This window comes from Zonotrichia leucophrys, chromosome 11 (genome assembly GCF_028769735.1).
Source record: "Zonotrichia leucophrys gambelii isolate GWCS_2022_RI chromosome 11, RI_Zleu_2.0, whole genome shotgun sequence".
Classification (NCBI taxonomy): domain Eukaryota; kingdom Metazoa; phylum Chordata; class Aves; order Passeriformes; family Passerellidae; genus Zonotrichia; species Zonotrichia leucophrys.
The window spans coordinates 7,992,177-8,011,429 of NC_088181.1; the positions used below are offsets into that span (position 1 = coordinate 7,992,177).

At 42.0% G+C, this 19,253-nt stretch overlaps 1 protein-coding gene across 1 annotated transcript in view; it reads right to left on the reverse strand.

Moving 5' to 3' along the window:
* Positions 1 to 19,253, reverse strand: part of GLG1 (golgi glycoprotein 1) — an 83,660-nt gene that overhangs the window by 34,208 nt on the left and 30,199 nt on the right. Inside the window, exons 2-4 of the mRNA XM_064722871.1 lie at positions 11,602 to 11,634; positions 8,816 to 8,902; positions 4,722 to 4,937 (exon numbers count right to left, since the gene is read on the reverse strand). Of these exons, the coding sequence (XP_064578941.1) occupies positions 4,722 to 4,937; positions 8,816 to 8,902; positions 11,602 to 11,634 (336 nt within the window). The remainder of the gene's footprint in view (positions 1 to 4,721; positions 4,938 to 8,815; positions 8,903 to 11,601; positions 11,635 to 19,253) is intronic.

Here is a 19,253-nt window from a genome sequence, read left to right on the forward strand (position 1 = left end):
GTGTGGGATCTCAGCACCTCAGGACTGAGGTGCCGAGTCACCGAGACCACCCTTGGGGGGCTCGGGAGTCCTGGAATGTTGCCAGAAGTGTCTGGTGGCTGGACTTTGATCCTACACAGGAGACGACACCTGTATGAGGATAGGAGGATTTCACCGGGGTGAATGGTGAAGGGATTAGTTAATTAGAGGGTGAGACACAGGGTTTAAGATTTCTGTACAGGGGGATTAGAGAAGTAAGATGGAGGAATTGGGGCGTGTCCTGTCCTTCTTCTTCTTCTTCTTCTCCTCCTCCATCTTCTGTGGTGATGGTGGCACTTTGGGATTGGTCATTACTAAAAGTGCACTGGTCAATAAGGGTGAAAGGTATTGGGGAAAAATGATAAATATTGTACACGTAACTTTGGGTATAAAGATAGGTGACCGCCCGGAGGGCAGGGGAGTGTGCTCATGGCTGGCTGCTGAGCAGACCTCTGTCGGGCCGAGAGAAAATCTTTTAGATAAACAATTAATAAACACCGAGACCGAGAAAAGAACTGAAGCCTCTTCTCGTCCTTTGAAACGCGGGCTGCCCAAGGCCACCCCGGGCCTTTCCAGGCCATCCAAACAGCCGAAAACCGGACAGTGGTACCTGCATCACCACCCAGCTCTGCACCTCAGGAGATGCCTGTTCCCACCTGCATTCCATGTGCCAGCAGTCCTGGGGGGCCAGCTCAGCTTCAGAGGCACCAAAGTCAAGGGTCATCATCCCACAGCATGAGCTGTGCCAGCCCTGCTGCAGCACCAGCTGCCTGGTGTGCACAAGGGTGGAACACCTGCTGCAGCTCTGCTGTGGAATGAATACTAAAAACCATTTTCCTCTATGCAGCTCTCATTCCCAGAAACCTCCACTGCAGAGCTGAAAATCCCTAAGTTCACTCCAGAAGTCAGGACTCCCACAAAACTGTTGCCTGTTAAAGTCTAGCCCTAATTTTTCTGGAGCAATACACTGAAATACAAGAAGTCAAATCTAAAAACCACATGTGGTTCCTGGAACATAGCTTCACCACCACTATCAAGTGTTAAATGTAGGATTTTAACTGAAATTTGCAAATATCTGTAAAACATACTAGATAATTATCTATCTGGAGAGCCCTGAAACTCTTCATAGCTTTCTGAAAGGATATACCTAGATCCACAAAAGATACAATCACCTTTCCAGTACTGACCCACAGCACTTTGAGCCACAGAGGAATGAAATTTAGTTCTAAATGTATGTGCCCAAGCAAATCCCCTTCAGCAAAATACTGGGAGATTTTAATTGCTTTGACTAAAATTCAAACTCCAGGCATCCAGCTTTAGGCCAAAACAGAATTTTAAAAACATTGGCTTTACTATTCATTTTCCATTACAGATTTCACTTTCTTCCCAGTATAGTTTAGGATTTGCAACTGCTGAGGATTTTTTGTCATTTTTCAGAAGTTTCTCAGAAAGGATTTTATCCTGTCTGAGACCTGACATGCCTCAAGTACACATCTGTTCCAGCTGCAGCCTTGCAGACAGACGCAAGGAAAGTGACCAAAAGAGAATGAAGAGTAAAAAGAAGCAGCAGGCAGGAGAGTAATATAACCTGTCTCATCAGCACAGCCCCCTGCACTGGACAGTTGTGCCAACCCACTGGAGCCAGAGCAGCCAGGCTATGGAAAACAAAAACCACCCAAGAGATCTCCTGGGAGCTCCAGTTCAGCATTCCACCTGGCTAATCCACACACCAGGGATGCTGGGATGTCTCTTGGATTAGCTAATTCCCAGTATTTCAGATGACAGTTCACTGCTACACTGAGTAAACAAAGACTGAGCTGAATGTTATCTCTTCCCATTTAGACTCAGCTCCCTCTGTGTCCAGTACTTTTGTGAAACTAAGGGAAGAGAACAACTGTACTCAAAGCACTTAGAGATAAAAAAACAAAACTAAAACAAGAAAACAACGGTCTCCTAAAATGTCTTCCTTTAGAAAAAATATTGTTATCTGATAAAGTACTACAAGAGATGTGCAAATGACACTTATGTAGCCTTCATTATGGCAAATAATCAGCTACAGCTTGGACATCACTGAATAGCACCCTGGCAACTACACACTACCCACTAGAGTTTGATACAATCCTGGTCCTTTCCCAGGATTGGGAAAGCAGCTCATTTCAATCAGCAGCTGAAGGAGAAAAGCTCCACTGCAATTACCCATTTCAATTCCAAATTAGATCCCTACTGCATGAAGATAACACAACTTTAAAATACCAGGAGACCAAATTCATTATGAAATGCAACAGCCACATGGAGAGGTGACTGCAACTACTATTAAATGTTTCTCCACCAGTTGGGAAAAGATGAAGACATATCCCTCCAAACACAGGCATATTAGAAAACTTAATGCCTTCAAATGACACATCTACAGCCTTTCTGTTACATAGAGCAAAATGAAGTCTAGGGTCAGACTGAGACTTCTAAACTCAACTTTATTGCTCTTACAGAGCAGAAACCCAACTAGAAATGTGTGAGAAAAAAAGCACAGAAACCACCACATCAGAAGCAACAAACTCAGTAAGAACAGAATTCAATTAGGAAGTATCAAGCAAGTTTAAACAAAAAAAGGAAGTATAGAAAAGGAACCTGGCTACCCAGCAGAGAAGTTTCAAGGGGCAACATAATTGCAGATTATCAACCTAAGTGTCTTTCACAGTTAAAAATGCCAGTTTACTCAGATGAAGCTATCACACTGCAATCCCCTAGCTCCCTGATATAGATGGAGTTCACAGTTCTAGCTGTGGTTATTTCCACAAAAAAAGAGAGAGAATCTCTTCCCCCATCCTCCTCCTCAAGTGTCCAGGTGCTATTTATTAAATTCAGAGTTACCTTCAGTCATACAAAAGGGTAATGACTGTTTCTCTACAGGTAACTCTCAGAAGCTACAGCATGGAAAATAAAACCTTAACCAGCATCAGATGGAAGCAAATTAGATTTCTCTGAAGCAGCAAAGGGATAGAACAGAACACCAACAAAAGAAATGCTTGCATAGCCATTTATAGCTGTTTCCATAGCAGTATAGAGTACTTCAATTGCTCCAAGTGCCAAGGATGACAGCATAACAAAAGATATATGACAGGCTGCAATGCTTTTTCAAACCAAGGCACAATATTCTGGGTTGGATACCAAGAAAGAGAGGAATATACATGAGCCATAGTAAAACCCATAGAAGTTTGGTCAGTGATCACTTTGCTAGCCCTCAGAAACTTGGTGAGCCAAAGTTTCTCTTTCTCTGGTGCCTTGTGGCCTCAGCCACCCTGAACCAACCAGTGCAGGGGGCTGTGCTCAGTTACCCACACAGGGCTGCCCACACTGGCTTCACTCCCACCATTTGAGATTTGGTTTATGCTCACAAAATCCCCTCTGCTGTATCCCTGCAGTGCTACCATAAGTATTTTAATTTATTTAAATTTGGTCAAGCCACAGGTAATATGCAGGCCTGACACACAGGATTCATGTCACATTTCTGGTTCTATACTGATTACTAAAAGCAATTTCTCATTCTCATTTCATGAGGTCTTTCAGCCCACTATTAGAAAAGAGCCTTTACTTTATGGAGAAAGCAAGTTACTCAGCTGTTAACAGTCTGAACCTATAGTTCACCCAAGTTCCTGCTGCTTGTGGTTGCTTTTGTTCTTGTTTCCAGAAATGAATTTTTAATTTTTTTTATTTTTATGCTGTCTCTGGCTCAGCTAAGTCTTCTGGAATACACTAGAAATTAAATTTAATACACTAGCTGCTAATAGCTGTGAATATCTCAAACAACTAGGAAAGGTTCTTTGTTTAACCAAAAAATGTGTATCTTATTGCAAACCCCTCATTAATAGCTCATTTATAAGACTAATTTTTATAAGCATAAAAGCTATAATTTTAAAAGCACTGTAAGAAGTTGATAAGCTAATTTTAACTTTATCCCTAAACATAAAAACTTATCATGGAAAAAGTCACTCATTCCTGCAGCACTACACACTTGCTGCATTAGCTATGCTGAAGTAGACAGGGAAAGACAGCCCTTGAAAATAATCCCATATCCAGTCACTATAAACTGTTCTTTGCATCAACCTCTACTGAAGTCTCACAGGCAAAAGAACATTGATTTAGCAAAACCAAGACAGTACTGGAAAGTGTGTACTACTAAAATGTGATACCACACACCCTGTGCCCTTCCACTGATTGTGTAGGGGCAGAGGAAAGGACAAGCAAACAGATAAAAGCTGTTGATCCAGTCAATCCACTACAGCCTGAGAAAGCAGAAAGGGTTATAGCACAGGCATCACCACCTTGATAACCTTCCTGCCAGACCCAACCAGACTGGAATAAGCCAAGCAATAGGCCTGCTTACATTTACTGTTGGATTCAGTGTACTGAGTGAAGCTCTGGAAGGCCTCATCAAAGAGACAACTACCTGCCAGATCACCTGTGCTGGGCTGTGCAAAGACAAACGAAGGTCTCTGCATAGCAGTTCCTCACAGAGGAAGGAATGCACATTTATTAAAAAGGAACTGCAAACAACCAGGACATCACCCTTTTCAGCCAGATGAGATACACCATGAATTTTCTCAGATGCAAGTCAGACAGTAATACAACTGCAGAGCCTCCCCATCAGTTTCCTGAAGTGAATGACTTTTACAAGTCTATTGGCAATCTACATGTTCTCCAGGTACCTTTTCTCCAGGTCGAATGCTGCCACATTTCAGGAGATTGATGTCAGCTTTGCAGTCATCCATGAAGCCACAGATCAAGCGGTAATCACTGAAGATAATGGCTGTCATTTTAGTGATGTACTGATGGCACTGGTACTCAGTGATGTTGCCTCTGTGATCCACCAAACATGACACCAAGAACCCTTTACCAACTGGTTCATCTGCACACTCCTTTATCTGTTAAAAAAAAAAACAAAAAAAAGAAAATTACAGTGGCTGCAGCTTATGAATTTAACCTTATAAGAAAATCCTCAAAGAAACTTGAATCTGTAGCCTCAAAATCTGCTAGCAGAGAAACCCTCTAGGCTTTAGTTTGATTTTCAGTAAGTCAGAATAATTGAAAATATTTCAGAAATGAGAAATCTCATGTGTGCCAGCATCCAAAAAAAGCAAACACAGCGACCTTGAGGATTATAAATTCTATTGCTCAATAATCGTCTTTTATAATTACACTGAACCCCTGCAATCAAGTAGACTTGTAGGAAAAATGCTAGTTTGACAAACCTTTATTTAGAAAACTGAGAATATTACAACATCTCTAAATCATACTTAGACCCCCATTAGCCACCTGACCTAGTACAATATAAGATTTTGGCCAGAAGTGAGACTGATTCAAAAGTCAACACTATTTATAGAGCTCTTTATAACTTGCTAGGAGATGAAAAATACTATAAAGGAAAATTCTCATCAAATTCTTTTCTATGAGGCTCTTGCATGAACTGATTGTTGGTACTAAAACCATTTTACTCAGTGGTCTAAAAAAAGTAAAAATCACAGCTAAGCAAAGCTGAAAGCTGTGCAGGGATTGGAAAAGCAGCATACAAGAACAGACAGGTCCCCAATACAAATCACAGCCTGCACTGCTCAGGGAAGCAGACAGGCCAGACCCACCAGCTCTGGAAGCAAAAGATGCAGGCAGCTTTGACAGTGTCTTTCCAAAAGAAGGGGAAAACATGGTCGCTGATCAGTTAGGGATGGTCCCTGGAGAAATCACTCATAGGAGCAGTGCAATGCCTTGCTCCAAGGAGCACTGAGACTTTTTAACCCTTGCAAGGCCATGCTGAAATACTTGCACGTTGGAGATTTTTTCAGAAATGGCTTAGAAGGCAGCTGTGAGGAGCAAATTCTCACAGCCTGTTTCAGTAAACAGTAGAAGTTCTCAGGTTGTTTTTAATTACAAGTAAAAGTGACAAACATGAAGGCCTTGAGAACCTTGCATACCAGAGTTCTCAGGCAGCTTTCTCATAACAAGTAGATATTCTATCTTTGGCTGTTTTGGGAAAGTAAAAGTAAGTTTTGAGAACACAAATCTTGGTATTGGAAACAAAAGGAGGGGTTGGTGTGTTATCTCTGACCTATTGTGAGCTCGGGTTTGCAATATGCATGAACTTAATTAACACGGTTATAAAAAGTGACTGATTGAGTCAATAAACGGAGTCAGATGCTGATCAAGGAAGATGGGTCGTCTCCCTCCACTTCAATACTTGCACAGTTCTGGCGGCCCCTGCTCAGGAGTGTGCTGAAAACTGCAGTCATAATGCTGCAGGAAGAACCCATGGCAGGCAGGCAGGCACTGAGGTTTAGTGCTGACAGGCTTGCAAGGAATAGATACATGGGCTGACTTGATTGCATCAAAGATTTGTCCCTGTAAAAATACTGAAGGGCTCATCAATCTCAAGGAAGATCTATGGCAATCAATAATTCTGGCAGTTTCAGATAACAAGCAAGGGCAGTGCTAAGGGAACAGGCAGGAAACCATTTTCTCAGTTCTCAAATACCAAGTTGGAATATTTATATTGGAAATTTTAAAAAATGGAGAGCTGTCTCTAGGAAGATATATTCTAATTCAAACAAGAATAACTCAAGGCACCCTGTGACAGACTCACACAGGTCAGACTAGACGAATAAAACAGATCTCTGCCTCAGCTTATGAGGCCATTACTTTGTGTGACAAAACATTCAACACTTTAAACATCATTATTTGAAGGCAGATGTGGGCTGGTGAAACAGTTTATATTTAATCTACATAGCTACTAGAAAAACAGTTACTAAAGTCAATGTAATTGTTACAGATAAGGTGTAAAATACATTTTAAAGTGAAAACACACAGGATGCTTGCAGGGTGAAAAGGACAGAGCTGAGCAAGTGCTCTCTGAGAAAGCTGCATCTTTGGTTTGGCCCTACTTCAGCTCAACTACCGTGAGCCAAACCAGCCCACAACAGCAACATGCTGTTTTTGGAAGAGCCTGGCTTTGGAACAGCCCCAGAGCTCCCTGGCCTGAGCCACTGAACTGCAGAAGGGACCAACTGAACATGTTATTACCAGGCCACTTCTGAAGCAATCACTGTTATCTGGTAGCCAACTATAATTCTAGGTTAAAGCTCTTGCCAAAACTTAGAAAAGCCACAACAGCTGAGAAGAAAATTAATTGGAATTTTAAACTGTATTTAGCTGATAAAATTAAAGGTGCACTTTTCAGAACATACCCATACCCAGTTGGGTCAGCCACCATTTCCCAAATGACTTTTTCTAGGAATTGCTTTTCTAGTTGTATTTTGTTCTTAGTGCAAAGCAATACTTTAAAGAGAGCTGATTCACCCCAAAAAGTCACCTATACCTGTTAGTGGCAATTTAAGGAAAATATGAACAGGTTAATATTGTATAGGAGGAGTATATGCCCACTATATATCTGTTTAAAAGAGTTTTGTAGAAGTATCTTTAAAAAACGTTAGAGGAATGGTTTATGTATCTGCCTCAGTATTAAACACCAGATCAAACATGAGATTATTGTTCCTTATTTAATCTTTTTCTTTAACTAAAAAACCCTCACCAAATGGCAAAATTCTGAAATTATGTATACTCTTCCCACTGCTTTTAAATGTAATGTCCCAGATTTACAGGGCATCGTTTGCAGCAATGCCAGACTGCCACTGTATAAAAATGGTAATTAAACAAACTATTAAAAGAGCATTTTCAAGAATGCCTTGGTTGTAAAAATTCTGCAGCACCATATGACCAAAAACAGAAAAACATGATCCTTTCTATGATCGAAAAAAAGTGGGATTCAACAGATCTGGCAGTGTTTGCCTTTGGGAGGTACCAAACTCCAACTACAACACAATCCTTTGATGCAAGCTGTCCTCCACTCTTTGATCTTCTAGCCTTCTTCTAAAGAGTTTTTTTTTGATCTCTCCTTACACTAAACAACTTACACTAGAGCAGACTAAATGTTTTTTAAAAAGCAAGTTTATGGCTAGGTCACATTGTACTGGTGGAGATACAAACCATGTTTTTGAGAGCATGGCTCAGTGAGTGAATGAAGTCAGCTGCAGCCTGTACAGCTGCAGAGAGCCTTGCTCCCACTGCTTCCCTGAAGTCCAGCTGAAAACCACCACAAACAGGGGAAGAGACCTCAGCTCAGCTGGCTCCTGCATAAGCTCACAGCCTCAAGAGCTTGAGCATGAGCACAAGGAAAGAAATGATTGATCAAGTCATCTTTGAAGCTGTACCAAGGAGAATGGATGCTTGAGACACAGAGCACAGACTCCTAGCACAACCTAAGAAGTTGTTCCTTACATGGTCTCCTTGGAGTAACTATCCTTTAAAACTTGAAAAAACCCCTCAAGCTGATTATCATTTGATGTCTGTGGGCTTACCCCTTCTGCTAGCAAGACACAGTCCACAACCAGCCTTATGTTAAATTTAGCAGAAGCCCTGCTCCAACACCACACTTATAAATGTCACACACATGATAAAGAGGGAACAAATCCAATTCACAACCAATTTCTGACAAAAGGTCTGGTAGGAGCTGGTGTTCTGTTAGTTCAGCATTTCTTTCTCCCATCCCTTTGCCAAGTACCACTAAGGTACCTGGCTTCTTCAGCAAGGAGATTGAATTAATTACAGGTACAAATCTGGTATATGATACTAGAGCTTTCCCAAATCATTATTTACCCATTAATTCGCTATTAATTAGCAAATCAGCTATTAATGCACAAAGAAAACAGGAAAGTCTCAGTGCCACAAGAGCAGCCATGCCTTCCTCCTGGCTTACCTCAGCAATAGTGGACTTGCAGACTTCTCTGGCCACGGATTCAAACTTTGGATCTGTAGTCAGGTTCAGCTTGTAGTTCCACAAGAGCTATAGAGAAAGCATTTGTAGAAAGGGAGTTGAAGAGGTTTCCGTGGAGAAATACAAATATTTTAATTCAGAAAACAATGAAACAGCATTTATACCCAATCTCTATCATCATCTTTCTACAGTGAAATGATCAATAATAAGTCTCCTTGACAACACTTTTGTCCCTTCATATCTGCAATAATTTTCTCATATTGAACAAATTCAGGCTGTCAGAAATCTCTGCAAGGTCATGAGCTGACTCATTAAAAGCAAAGATAACAAATGAAGAATATTTCATAACTGAGAGGATAAAACAATGACAGGGTTAACTTGCTACCCGCTGCATACTTAGCAACACCTTTAGCCCACCACACCTTTGTGTGCCATGGTGTGTCTGCCTGATGCAAGTGAACTGAAAAAAATTAAATCCTCAATATGAGCAGATGTCATGCTGAAAACCTTATAAAAACCCAGCAAAAAAAGGCAGGAGACAAAGCAGCTTGATCCTTCTGTGAGGGCTGCGACCAGACAACTTTTTGTATGCGGATATATTTCAAATCTACAGGAGGTCCACTTTTGCTAAGCAGAACAATACATTAGAACTTAGACTGCAAAAATGCCTCTGAAAGGAGAACTGTTCTTCCAGGAGCCAGCAAGGAGCTCATGAAGGAGCCTCAATGCACAGGATCATTGTGCAAGAATCAGTTTTGGGCCAGTCACGCCCTGTACATACATTCACACATCCCAGATGTCCTCCTGAGGCACCATAAAGTAAAAATACAGGGTAGGGTGGTGAAACCTCAACAAATCAATAGCTGAAGTGTTGCCTGAACTGCTCTATTAGCTCATCTGTTTTTCCAGGAACTTAAGTAGCATTTAAATATTTTTCATTAACTTAAAGATTAAGAAATTGTAAAAATTCATTTTAAAAACTCTGCCTTGGTGATAAATTAATATCAAAAAGACAAAATTTGGTCAAACTTTTACTTTGACATTTCAATTGTACACAAAACACTGGGAAAACAATCACATGCTCTACACAAGTTTCACACCCACTCCAGGAGGGTGGAAGCACAGACAACCAAAATCAGAATCAGCATAACTGCACCACCTTCCACACCTCTTATGGTTTTGGAGCTGTGAAAAGCTAAAAAAGGAGGTGATGGTAAACTAGGGTGTTACAGATGGAGTAAATTGTAAACATGAGGTTTAGTAGGTAAAAGTGAATGAATGGGGAACCTGTCCTTGCAAAGAGCACTGTGGGTCTCTCCCAGACAGAAATGCAAGTACAAGAATGAGGACACAAGATGAGAATACATCTCTGCATTTGCAATCTCACACTTTGGAGAGTCTCAAAATGTGATGCTCTCCAAATGAACCTTCCCACAAACAGAAAGAAGGTTAAACTTGCAGCTTTAAACTCCTGATTTTACCACTAGGCAGTATTTTCCAGGGGATGATCAGCAATTGTACTGCAGAGAGAGGCAAAGAAAACATTTGGACAAGAGACAATCTCTCTGTGGTCCAGTTTTTTATCACCTCCCTTCAATTTGTGCCTGGGAAAATGAGACTTAGCCCACAGTTCCTATTTGCAAATGGCTTCCATAATGCACATCCACCCAATATTTGAAGCAGAGATGCCATCACTTAATCCAGCAGAAGAAAGATCCAACTTTGACTTCTAAAATTCTCCATTTCTTCTTCATTCAGGTAATTTTTGCTGGCACATTTAAATGTCAGGCAGATACATTTTAATTACTGGAGTTTTCTCTTTTTCAGGAAGACTTAAACAGAAACATGTTGTGCCCTTCATCTGATCCAACCCTGCACAACAGAGAATTACAGCTGCCAATGAAGTCAGGCAGTGCTAAAGGTTAATTTATAAACACAGTTGGAAATTACTGGTTGTACAGCATGACTGGGCTTCATCTCTGGAATATATCTTCCAATAATAAAACAAAATACAGCATCTCAAGCATCTAAAATCAAGACTGTCACTGAGGCATGCACTTGTCTGTCTGTGTTCAGGGCTAACCAAGCAATTAAGGATCTTGATATGGTGTATGCTGACAGAATAGAAATGAGAAAAACCAAAAGAAACCTAATACCAACCTCAGCAATGAATTTTATGCTTTTTTTGAGAGTCTTGGGATTTGAAGAGTCAGCTTGACAGCCCAAAAACTGGCTAATAGTTTGCTCACTGTTAAACACAGTGCTGAGAGGAAATCTGTTCTAAAACCAGCCAAGTGTCTCAAACTGCCTCTAAATATCACACCCCCACAGCATTTTCCAAACGAGTCTAAGAATTTAGCAGCTGTGAAAGTAATACAGAAGGTGTCAACAGCTGAAATTAAGAGTTTAAATTCAGTACTGCTCACATCTTTGCCAAAAGGAACACATCACACTGCTCCCAGTAACTCACGGGAACCACCCCCCATTTATAAAACAGGAAAGACGTCTGCTATCCTACCCTGATACAGAAGTACAGTTTGTAAAGTTCTTAAAATGTTCCACTCTGAAGTCTCCATTAAGACCAATGTTGTTATACTGGGTTAAAGAAGTGACCTTGTGTTCTTCCTCCAAAGGCCAGTACAGAAACCCAAATGTGTCTGATTAATAGCCTTTGCAAAGTACCAAACTATGCAAAATACCTCAGGTTCACAAGAGACAGGAGGTGCAAATGCCATAGCTAGAGAGTGAATAAACAAAGCAATACTTACATGATTGCAGTCTGAAGAGATTTCATTATCTGGCTGAAAGGAGAAAGAAAAGGAGTGTCAGTTTACTACCAATGTGATGCATTTAACAGAGAAGAGTCTAAACTTTTGAAACTAAAATACCGTCAACTCCATAATAAACACCTTGACACAATTGACAGGAAATCTGAGAATCTGAATCACAAGAGTGATGATATCTAATTACCAAAAAACGAACAGGTACCTTCGACACTACGGTGTATCAACAGAACAAAAGCACAAGAGTAGCAGCATTTATGTAGACACTACAAAAACAATGAATGCACTGGCATCAGCCACAATTGCCCAAACTAAGAAGGCAAAAAAGCACCTGAGGGAAAACAAAGAAGTATGAGCAGGATTTTAAAGAAAAATTCGTTTGGTGCATACAACTGAAGGAGAATGGCAGGACTCGCTCCCCTCCCCCAGACTGAAATGTTCACATTCCCCATTTGAGAAGTAACATCTTTGCTTTCACTTGTACATAAAAGGGCTGGTTCAAAGCAGCCCCAAGATTTATACTTTCAACTGTGAGAACTGGTGACATCCAATATTCATACATCATTTCAAAATATTCACTGTATTCTCCTGGGGAGTTCCTTTGGAAAGAACTCTGAGTGCAAACCATCCCATTCTCCTTTCAGCCTGAGTAGCTCTCACAATGAAGAGTTCCTTGAAAAAAGTTAATCACACAAACTCCTATCTCCTCTCCACAGCAGAAGAGCACAAAGGCAGGACAAAATCACCTGGCTGTCACACCCACGGCAAAGTCAACCCTGACTCACAAAGTCTCTGCTTCTACTGATACTTAAGATGCCAGACACGCTTTAAGAGCCACAAGACACAAAACCACTCTAAGCTTAAACACATCATTGACACTACAATGTTAGACCTCAGGGATCTGACATCAGAGAACCAGCATTTCAGCAGTTTTGAAGCAAGCAAAGCTTTTCAGTGCAACATTTGCTGCTTCACAATCTGCTACACCAACACTTGTACCATTGGTGCTTTGGGGAACATGAACACAAATTTATGAGGAAAAAAGCAAGCCTGGAAAACGTTTTCAAGCTCTTGATTACAGCCATTATTAACTAAAGCACTTTTATTTTTCATAGCAGTAAGTGGCAGAAATCACCTCTCCATTTTGAACATAAAAAATGGTACCTGAAGGATTACAGCAATTAATTGCACTTTGGTCAGACTGACATGATCTAAAACTGTATCTCCCAAAGTAATTATAAATTTGAAAATTTGGATATCAACTTTTTTTAAAAGACTAGCAGATGTCTGCTAGTTATCATCAGTCTGCAGAACTGATTCTTTAGACTGAAAACTAAGATGCCACCGAAATTCCTTTATTTTACAGCAGCCTCTAAGACCAACACTATTGTGAGTTACAAAGTGTACTTTCCTTAATTTTCTGCCCTCATCCCACATCCTTCAGCAACAGATGAAGGTTTTAGACTACAAAAAGCTGGGAGGCAGAGTGCCCCCCACTGAAACTGCTGTCTCACTCAGTCTTTTAGTCAAGGATAGTTTCTCTATAAAAATATCTAGGCTAGCACTGGAGTTCTGCTATAGAGGACAGGACTTCCTAACACATTTGCAGGCAGGAGAATTTGTAAGGGTCAGAGAGCACTCCCACAAAACTCTTCAGGGTCACTTCAATTATTTTTGCACCCTCCAACCTGGTAACCTTTGCTTTAGATCCACCAAAGATTAAAGCTCAGGGTTTTTTTCTGGAAGGATGAGCCCAAAAATATAACACAGGTGTTCTCACTGACTTGAGAAGCCTATACAAGCTTTTCTTGAAATACACAACAATAAAATGCTACACATTGAAATACCAGATTTTCCTGTGCTCTGTAGCAAAACTCAGCTCTGTGAGACAAAATCTAGCCTTATTCTTTTGAGAAGAGTAATGGAACTTAACTGGGACCTTAACTAAGCTTTAGTACTGCATTCATTCATAGCTCAGTACCTAAATATGCAAAGTGTATTATCTAGCCAATAATCCTTTCAGTGTGGAACAAGGTGGCCCCCTGCTAGCTAAGAACTGTGATCCTCCTTCCTTCTTACCACTGGAAGTGTTGGAGAGGTGGGTCCGTGCAATGCTGACCTGCTTCTCCCTATTTCAGTGAAGCAACATGAGAAAAAAAATCCTTTCAGTTTCTGTCTGATAAACTGAAGGGCTGAGTTTGAAGAAAAGGAAGAAAAATATCCCCAGTGCAACCCACACACGTTCTGCCTGTGGCCCTCTCTGCACTACATCCACCCAAGAAACCTTCCAAGGGAGCAGTTTCAGAACTACATGCAGTAAGAGTCATAAAAAAAAAGCAAGTTTCAAATTACCACTAAGGGAAGTTGAAGAGCAAGAAAAGCTGCACTGTGTCAGTCCCACATGGTGAGCTTGTGGAACACGGATGCTCAGAAGACCCCCAGGGCAAGGGGAAGGAAGAGAGCAGCCTAAACCAGCACCACATGCTAGTCAAGGCATTTTAGGAGAGAAAGCTGATGGCAAGGACATTCCACTGATTAGCAAGAGACAAGGACTCCTCATACATCTCCAAACTGAAGGATTAAAAACAGCCTTTACAGAAAATGTGTGTGCCTCTGGGCTCACAGGAGCCTTTGCTGTTTAGCAGCTTCAGTGGGAATATATTGCCTCCCTTTACAGTTCTCTAAGAAGTCCTCCAAGCTCCTTCACGCACTAACACTCACATTCCAGAGCACAAACACCACTTCCTACCTCCCTGGGAAAGCAGAGATTAGAACAAGTACCACATATAAGAAAACCTGAACAGAAAAAGCATTTTCTTCCATACAACCACAAACAACAGCCACAAATCACATTGCATTCGTGTTATGAACTTCGCAGAAAAATTCAAAAGCATTGTTGTGTTTTAAAGTGCCTTTTCCCATCCACCAGATCTGAACTCACTGAAGGAAACCATGACAGTCATCCATCCCTCTCTAAACTCTCTGCTTTGGCAGCAGTATAAAATAGGTCAGAACTATAGAGCAAGGTGAGCAGCCCAGCACCACTACCCAGGCCCAAAGGGCCACGAGGTGTTGGTGCTTCAGCAGCAGAAATGGATCATCCTCATGCTGGGAGCCACAGGAACAGGAAATGGTGACTGAAGCAGGGCCATGCATCCTCACCCAGTGCTCAGCACACGGCCTGGGGTGCAGCTACAGCCGCTCCCTGAGGGACAGACAGAGCCCCTTCCAGCTGGGTGTACAAAACACACTCGATTTGGTCTTACTGCATCACATCCTGAGGAAAAATAATTCACACCATGGGATTTTGAGAAGCAAACTAAGTATCCTGATCAACTGATGTGGATGAGAATGGTGAGGCTGTTGCCCAAAGAAGCTGACCTGTCCCTGGAAGTGCTCAAGGTTGGATGAGGCTTGGAGCAACCTGGTCTAGTAGAAGGTGTTCCTTCCCATGTCAGGAGGTTGGAATGAGATGACCTTTAAGGTCCCTTCCAACCCAAACTGTTCTACAGCTCTGTGGAAGTCAAGGTCTTGGGAAAACTCTGCAGGAATTATTTTAGATCTCCAACACTAAGATTCCTTTGCTTCCTTGCAAAACTCATGCAAATGAAAGAGTCTGAAGTGAACTGCTCAAGTGCCTTGATTTCCAGAATTTAATCTCTCCTGAGAGCAGAAGATGGGATAACAGCAGACATTTCCACTACTCTTATGGGGATGATGGCAGATATTTCCAATATTATTTTAAGGCAAGAATAACAGTGAACTTGTTGAAAAGCAAGAACCAGGCATATCTCAAATACTAACTATGGATAATCTTCAGACATTGGAGACCACAGACTTCGGACCTGGTCAGGCAAAAGCCATTGAGAACCAACATGGAGCAAAACAGCAAAATAAAAAAGCAATTGGCTTATGGATGGGAAAAACCCAGCAGATGTTCTCTTCCTAAATTCAGGCAGATTGCAAAAACCTCGAACAAGTCAATGAGGAGAAGATGTCACTGAAAGCAGCTGCATTCCCATGAAGGAGAGGGCAGACAGAAACCCAGGTGCAGGTGGTGCCCAGTTTGCTGCACGGTCACACAGTTATGGCCCAGAGGATGGTGCACACAGACACACAGGGCAGGCAGCTCATCTTTTGGTTTGTACACTTTGATTTAACAAACACCACCACAATGTCCTGGTGACACTCATCACCAGGATCTGTAGACAAGCATCTAAGGAGGAGGCCAGAGAGCTGCTAAAGGGACAACTGGCTTCTTAGCTTTGTCCTTCGCACAGATAAGAGCCATCTCTTCAGCAAACACACCCAGCCAGGACAGCAAACTCACAATAAAGTGATTCAATCCTCAGGTACCAAGCTAGGTAGACTTGTTGGACACCTGGAAACAGCACAGGCCAGATGCAAGGTAGGAATCAAGGAGACATCTGGAAGAGTCACCCTCCTGCAAACCTGATCCCTTTCCAATGCAACCACTTGGAAATATTCTGCAGAAGAATTTCTGGAAACATGAGGAGATAAGAGTAGTCTAGGCAAGAATCAACACAGCTTTTGTAAAGGAAAAACCACACATCACACAACCACCCATGCTTCAAACCTACTGAAACATCCTGGAGTTCTGAGCCAAGAAGCATATGGCTACAGTAAACCATTTTCGCACATCCTGCAATCCTGAAAAAGTCATGTGTGACAGGAAAGTTAAAACCAGTGATAATTTAAGTTCAAAACAGATGAGAAGATGTTGTAACTTAATTACACATTTAGTGAGCAATGAAAGTTAAACTTGTTAAGCCAAGCTTGAAATACTCTCTAATGCCAGTGAACTCTTAGTACTAAAAACAAGCCCCGTGTTGTCATGTCAGCAAAAACACTTTATATTTACCATCTATGCTTTGAAAAAAGCCACTTTAAAGCATGGTAACTGTGGATATATCATGCACCAAAGCTGTACTCTCCTAGCTTCCATATACTTTGCTTATTTCATATAAATATTTTTTCCCAGTTACAAACAGAGCTAAAGTCTGCAATGCAGCAAATCATTTACCCAAATAATTATGTCCACATTGGTTAGGTGTTCCTAGTTTATGTAAATGTATTAGCCCAAGTTATACACAAACACCAAAACATACACAGAACTTTGTGCATAAAAAATAAACTATGAGGACCAGCAGCAATTTCTTTAGTCATCTGGCACACACACAGCACAAGTGGCACATCACCCCAAACATCAAATTCTGCTACTTTTTAAAGCTGTTTTAACTGAATTCTACATTCCACAAACTTTTCCACCTTTGCTGACATTTTATATCCTCCAGGGGTATGACACTATTAAGCTAAGTATGCTTATTCAGAAAAAATAGCACAAAGCAACATCAAAAAACCCCAGCACAACATGTGCGTCCTTCTGGCTCAGCAGCCACGTAAAAAGGAGACAAGGATGAAGCAGGCCTTGTCCCCTCATACTTTGAGGATCCACTATTCAGTATCTGCTTCAAACACCAAGAAAGCTCAGCAAGTCCTACTCTTTCTGTTGTAGCTGTGATAGAAGTCAAAAATGGTTTTGCTTGTTTCACATTTGAGGTTGAGCAAGGTCCTCAGCAGGCTGTGCACCTTTCCTGCACAGCAGAGACCCCTCCATGGCCAAATACCAAGGGCAGGAAAAGCACAGAAAATGTTCAAGCTTTAACTCTGGTGCATCAGAAGTGACCACAGACCAAGGAGCAATTTTAAGGAAACACAGATTCCACTTGCCTGACTGGGCAAATATCTTTGCTGGCTCCTACCAGCAATTCACTTTCTCTGAGCTGGCTGTTGCCACCCCTGCAAAGCTGCAGGGTGGGTGCTCAGAGGCTGCACATCTGTGCTGGAAGTGCCACAGCCTTCTCACACCAGCTATTCTTGTCCCTGCTGCTTCTGCCTCCCTGCACAGGGGACTCGAAAGCCCCTGAGCCCTCTCAGCCTTTCTCCTTTCAACACAGATCCACACATCAGAGCATATTCCAACAGTCAGCACAATCAAACCAAATTTGCCCCAGATGTTTGGTTGTTCTTCTCTTAGTCCCTCTCTTCCTCCTCTCAAAGGCTTTCCAGGCAGTCCTAATGAGTTGTGGAACAAGACAGACCTTGAAATTATGGGTTTGCCACCTAAGTTTGGCAGCACTGCTACCAGATATAATGTTTCCCACAACACTCCTCCACAACAGAGCTCTGCTGCTAAGCATAGCACCGACACTGAGCTGCAGATCCTGCCAGGAGGATTCAGGATTTGCTCCTGGAAAACTCTCTCACAATGCCAGCAAAAAGCTTCAGAGACCAAAAGGCATGCAAGGATGCTGGCAGAGTCACAAGAGAGGATAAAAGGAGAAGGAAGGAGAGCTGTTATCCCACCAACCAAGGTGACAGGGAGACTGCTGCCCTCCTCACCCATTGTTGACTCGAGCCCATCACACCATCCAAAACTCAGCAAATCAACAGGAAACTGTAGTTTTAAGAGTTTTCTGCCAGGTTAGTACAAATGGAATTATGGAATATTCCTCCCAGCACCACTGAGCTTACTGGGAACACACAGTGGCATCTCCACCTGCAGCACCAAGCAGTCCACAAGCTATGGTGAGACAACTTTACTTCAAATCCTTTTTGGATGGCATTCTGCCTTAACCCCAACCAGAAACATCCCAGATAAACTTGAGAGTATTCCAATAGAGGCAAAATCAATAGCATGAGCACTGACAGTACTGCACAGCATCCACTGGTGATGCAGAGGACAAACAAGCCAAGAAAGAAATGGAGGTCTCAAAAAATAATTCCAGTGCAGCAGCTAATGAAGAGCTTTTATCAAATACGTTCATAATCTAAGTCAAATTCTGTGACTTACTCTCAATACAGAGACTCCACATCTTTTGACAGTATATACCCCATAGAACTTCAAGTTGCACTTAACTTTATAGAAAGCTTTCAAAAAGCTGCTAAGAGTTCACAAGCAATATTCAGTTTAACACAAAATAGAAGGCTGTTGTACATGGAGTGGTAAAGCCCCTGTCTCCTAAGATGAAAATGGTGTTCTAACCATGCTTTGTTCTTCAGAGAATCATGTTTTGGCTGCACATGGCCTGGAACCAGAGAAATCCTTTGTAAATCAGCTTTGTACAGGAGCTAAGAAAACAGTGCACACCAAAAGCTCCATGTACCAAAGCAGAGAAGTGCAGGTTTCAGAGCAAAGGCTGCTTACTCATCAGCCCACTCCCACAGCCAGGGGAGGGAGTTCTGTGCTGCAGAGCAAAGCCAAGAAGCACTGACATCCCCCCCTGCCCACAGCTCCATTCCCCCACCACTGCTGGAGAGCACCTCTAACCAGCACCAGGCTCCCCTGCCAAGGGCTGCTGCTTCATTCAGCAGAGTGAACAATGCCCTCAACACTCCACCAGCCAATATTCATATTTGTCTTTGTTATTCAACATGCAGACTCGTGACTCCAATTTTCCACACTGAAAGCCACACAGTGCTCCCAAGGATCCCTCCCCAGGAGCATTTTCCTCCCCCTCCTGCAGCAAGGCACATGTGTCACATCAATCAGGAGCCCACCCTCACCAAGGCACAATAAGCATCTCCTGCATCTCCTGCCCGTGCTCAGGGCACGA